General features: G+C 30.2%; 1 protein-coding gene across 1 annotated transcript; it reads right to left on the reverse strand.

The window, feature by feature from the left end:
• Positions 1 to 2,608: 2,608 nt before the first annotated feature.
• Positions 2,609 to 5,415, reverse strand: LOC112784800 (transcription factor bHLH112). Its single transcript, XM_025828128.3, has 7 exons — positions 4,839 to 5,415; positions 4,183 to 4,687; positions 3,922 to 4,038; positions 3,755 to 3,820; positions 3,527 to 3,592; positions 3,347 to 3,397; positions 2,609 to 3,203 (listed from the first exon to the last, which is right to left on the reverse strand). Exons 1-7 carry the CDS (start codon positions 5,192 to 5,194, stop codon positions 3,030 to 3,032), a joined length of 1,335 nt encoding a protein of 444 aa, XP_025683913.1. The 5' UTR covers positions 5,195 to 5,415; the 3' UTR covers positions 2,609 to 3,029.

Raw genomic sequence — 5,415 nt, forward strand, 5'->3', positions numbered from 1 at the left:
TATGTATTTTATACTGGTGGCTGACTTTGGTGGCTGATTTTAGTGTACACGTAGCATAACTCATTTCTATATTTGCAGCAAATTTGGGAGTAAAACGAAAATATTTGGGTGTAACACGAAGATATTTGGGTGTATTTTAAGAAATTTTGGGTGTATTTTTATTCTGATAAGTTCTGCATAATTCAGAACTCTTCTTCTTCCTCCTCCTCATCTTCTGCTGGTTCTTTTTTTCATCATCATCACCATCTTCTTCTTCTTCTTTTTTCTTATTCATCTTTTTCTTTTTGTTTTACCTTCTCAAGTTTCTTCTTGTTTTACACTCTTAAAAAGAATAAAAAAAATTAAACAAAGAAGAAGAAACACATAATGCTGCAAAATTACTTGAAAGATGATGAACTTACATTCATTTAACTAAGAAGAAGAAGAAGAAGAAGAAGAAGAAGAAGAAGAAGAAGAAGAAATGCAGCTTTAGAGGAAATATTTTTCTGTACAAAAATGCTATTTGTGCACTAAAATCGTCCACCAATGTATTTGTGTATAAATACATGTGTGATTTAATTTATTTTTAATGTATATTTGTATTCCAGTATGTATTTTATATTGGTAGCTGACTTTGGTGGCTGATTTTAGTGTACACATAGCATAACTCATTTCTGTATTTGTAGTAAATTTGGGTGTAACACGAAGATATTTGGGTGTAACACGAAGTTATTTGGGTGTATTTTAAGAAATTTTGGGTGTATTTTTATTCTGATAAGTTCTGCATAATTCAAAACTCTTCTTCTTCCTCCTCCTAATCTTCTGCTGGTTCTTTTTTTTTTCATCAACATCACCATCTTCTTCTTCTTTTTTTTCTTATTCATCTTTTTTTTTTACCTTCTCAAGTTTCTTCTTGTTTTACACTCTTAACAAGAATAAAAATAAAAAAAATTAAACAAAGAAGAAGAAGAAATATATAATGCTGTAAAATTACTTGGAAGATGATGAAATTACATTCATTTAACTAAAAGAAAGAAATAAATAAGGAAAAGAAGAAGAAGAAAAAAATGCAGCTTTAGAGGAAATATTTTTCTGTACAAAAATGCTATTTGTATACTAAAATCAGCCACTAAAATCATCCACCAATATATTTGTGTATAAATACATGTGTGATTTAATTTTTTTCAATGTATATTTGTATTCCAGTATGTATTTTATACTGGTGGCTGACTTTGGTGGCTGAGTTTAGTATACACGTAGCATAACTCATTTCTGTATTTGCAGTAAATTTGGGTGTAACACGAAGATATTTGGGTGTAACACGAAGATATTTGGGTGTATTTTTATTCTGATAAGTTCTGCATAATTCAAAACTCTTCTTCTTCCTCCTCCTCATCTTCTGCTGGTTCTTTTTTTTCCATCATCATCACCATATTCTTCTTCTTTTTTTTCTTATTCATCTTTTTCTTTTTGTTTTACCTTCTCAAGTTTCTTCTTGTTTTACACTCTTAACAAGAATAAAAATAAAAAAATTAAACAAAGAAGAAGAAAAAACACATAATGCTACAAAATTACTTGAAAGAGGATGAACTTACATTCATTTAACTAAAAGAAAGAATGAAATAAGGAAAAGAAGAAGAAGAAAAAAAATGCAGTTTTAGAGGAAATATTTTTCTGTACAAAAATGCTATTTGTACACTAAAATCCATCACTAGAATTATCCACTAATGTATTTGTGTATAAATACATGTGTGGTTTAATTTATTTTCAATGTATATTTATATTTTAGTATGTATTTTATACTGGTGGCTGACTTTGGTGGTTGATTTTAGTGTACACGTAGCATAACTCATTTATGTATTTGTAGCAAATTTGGGTGTAAAATGAAGATATTTGGGTGTATTATTATTCTGATAAGTTCTGCATAATTCAAAACTCTTCTTCTTCCACCTCTTCATCTTCTGCTCTTTCTTCTTCTTCATTTTCTTATTTCATATTCTCATAATTATTTTTGGGAGGAAAAAATCAAACAAAGAAAAAAAAATACATAATGTTGCAACATCAAAAGAAGAAGGAGGAAAAATACGATGATGAAGATGAAACACGCGAAGAAAAAGGAGGATAAACACAAAGAAGAAGGAGAAGAAGAAGGAAGAAGAGGAGGAGGAGGAGAAACGCGAAGAAAACACGCATGTTAACACATTTTTGTGGGTGAGTGTAGCTTCTGTTTAGGTTTGGCCCAACTTGTAAGACTTATAAGGCAAAAAAACTTGTATGTGTAGCATAATTATTAAAATAAATATATTTTATTTTTTAAATTTATTAAAAATTAATGCATCATAACAAAATTAATATATATAGACCATGAATTGTCTAAACACATTACTTATTTAATGACCTTAAAAATTAAAAAAAGATTTATTTTAAAATAGAATATCACATAATTCACATTATATCCTCTTTGCTTTCCTTTTGAATAATAATATTAAATATAAGGACGACACTTTAATTGCAAAATATAAATCATATAATATATTGATTAACAATTTAACATACAGGAAAAGACTCTTAAACTAGACAATTCCACATGCTAAATTCAAGGCACATAATATATGTATTTCTAACAACATAAACCACAGTAAAATTCCTGTAATCTAATATAAAATAATGCTGCCAAAGTTACAACTTGTTTATATTCCTCCTTTATATGGAGCTTCCAGATTACTACTAGTATATTAAAACATGGGGACTATATGAATTCATTCTTAACTACTAAATATTTAGGCTAAGATAGGAATGTATATTCTCTTCCAGTGGTCACTAATCATTAACTACTAGTGTACATCATCTTGCCTTTACTTTTGATTTTTTTTTCTTCTGTTTTTCTTTTCCATCTCTACTTTTTTTTTCCTCAATTCACAATTGATGTCATTATATTTGCTTCTTTTTCTCTATTATTCTTCTTAAACAAATAACTATATATAGTTATCACTTTCGTAGATGAGTAGTTCTCCACTGGAAAGAATCTATTACATATATTTATTATTGGCTCATTGATGACTACCTGCCACATTGCCGATGAGTGAGTCTCCAAATGTAGGCGTCCAAAAATCAGCGGTGGTCTCAGTAGCCATCGGAAATGTGCTTGCAACTGGTACCAAACAAAGCCCTCGACTACTCAAATCTTGCGTTAAACATTTTGAATCCTTTTCATAATCACATCCCTTAAAATAGAAAAGAAAAACTAAATAAACAGATATGCAAATTTAATATCTCAAAATTTACATGTACACTAAAAGTATACAAATAGTATTTTGTTGTGTATGTATATAACCACGTATTATAAAAGCATTTTATTTTATATTACCTGTTGATCTTGAATGGAAGACCCATTTTTCATATATGGAGCAGTTAAAACCTGGTGTTAAAGAAAAAAAAAAGGCCATATTTAATTAATCAAGAAACATAATTTTCACTATTATTTTGTAAGATTATTATATATATCACAACAATATTTTTGTTTATTTATTTAAAAAAGAAAGCATACATTGACTTGATCATGAAGAAATTTGATGTACTCAATGGCTTCATGTAGAACCGATGCAGTGTCCGTCTATATACAGATAAAAAATAAGATTAAAAACAAAGTATATGTGATTAATTCGTAGCATTATAACTTTTAAAAAGGTAAATAAATTTTCAAACAATGGCATAGATAGCTGTTCATTATGACAGCCGTGGAAGAAAAAAAATCCAAAACGAGAAGAAAATTCACCTTTCCAAAAGGTGATACCAATTGCTGAAGAGCAGTAATTCGGTCCCCTAACTTTTCTTTTCGAACCTTTTCATACATATCAACATGTAAGATTAGTTTTATATTTAAATTATACGAAGTAGTATATAGAGCTAGCTTGAGGGAGTTTGTTATTTAAAGATTAAAACCTTAAAAGTAGGCAAAGGAGATGGCGTTTCAATTCTTGCTTTTTTGAAGACGCGCCCAGAAACATTTTTGCTACAGACTGATGATGATGCTTTTTCTGGAGATTCTTCTCTCTTCAACTGCATATAATTAATAAATCAATTTTTATTTCACTTTGATTTATTGCTAATGAAGACATAAAAAATTGATAAATTTTCTATGATTATTAAATATATTATTACATTTAGTAGTTAACATACAAAAATATATTAATTAATAATTACCTTGTTGAGTGGAGTACTAGTTAGAGCATTATTGGGTTTGCTATTATCAAAAGTTGTTGGTGATGTTTGATATAGCTGTGGTTGAGAAGAAGACGAAGAAAAGATATCAGATCTTATATTATAAAGTGTCTCTTCAGTTGAAGCATTACAGAAAGGAGTATTGTTTGAGAATTGCAATCCATTAAGTTGCTTTGGCTCCATAAATGATGAAGGCTTCGTAAAGGAAGACACCGTAGACCATATTGGTGACAGTTCAGGAAGGGTTGGTTGGTTAGTTGTGAAGAGTGATGATGATGAGTCAGTCGAACCAAATAGTCCTGCTTGCATCAAGGGGTAATCATGAGATGCAGATAATGATGATTCAACTGTAAATCCACCACCCATGGAACTCGAAAATTCTTGCTGTTGTTGGATCTGTTGTGAGTTATTACTAGAAGGATCTAATCCCGTTTCTTCTTGAAGCACAACAGATTGGAAATTGTTTTCTGACCTTTCATTACAACCACTGCGTACAAATCGATCAGAAAAATTAATTTATTACAGTGATGGATGATTCTTTTTCAAAAGAGTATAACAAAAGAAAAGTTTTCTTTCTTCACAACAGCACTCATAATAAGATAGAGTGGTGACTTGAAGATCAAATTAAGAGTACTTACAATAGAGAAGGATTATTCCAAGGGGATGATGGTGAAGATGAGAGGCCATAACTCATCATTTGTGAGGTGGAATTGATGAAGATACTCCCAACGGTTCCACCTGCTACTGCTGCTGATATTGATGATTCATTATTACTACACTTGTCTGTATCTTCTTCTTTAAAAGAAGATTTTGTTGTTGCTCCCTTGAAATCCATGAAATCAGAACCTTGCCAGAAAGAGCCATAATTGTTTGCTGAATCATTAGCAGCTGCTACAGAACACGTCATTGATCCCCCCATCAAAGAGAACAAACTTCTATTTGAGTTCCACCAATAGTTATCACCACAAATTGTAGCTTGAAACTCCTCGGCCATTTCTACGTGCTCTTTATCGCTCTAAGTATATGCGTTTATCTTGTATATTTACTTACCTGATGACCACATATATATATGTGCGCGCTAGCTAGCATGGTTAGAGTCAATTGATTTTATATATGGAATGGTTGGAGGCAACTACCAAAATCTCCTTGTTATTACAATCACAATTACAGAATGATTAGATTAATCAAATCAAAAAGAATTTTGAATCTAATTCT

This window comes from Arachis hypogaea, chromosome 20 (genome assembly GCF_003086295.3).
Source record: "Arachis hypogaea cultivar Tifrunner chromosome 20, arahy.Tifrunner.gnm2.J5K5, whole genome shotgun sequence".
Lineage (NCBI taxonomy): Eukaryota > Viridiplantae > Streptophyta > Magnoliopsida > Fabales > Fabaceae > Arachis > Arachis hypogaea.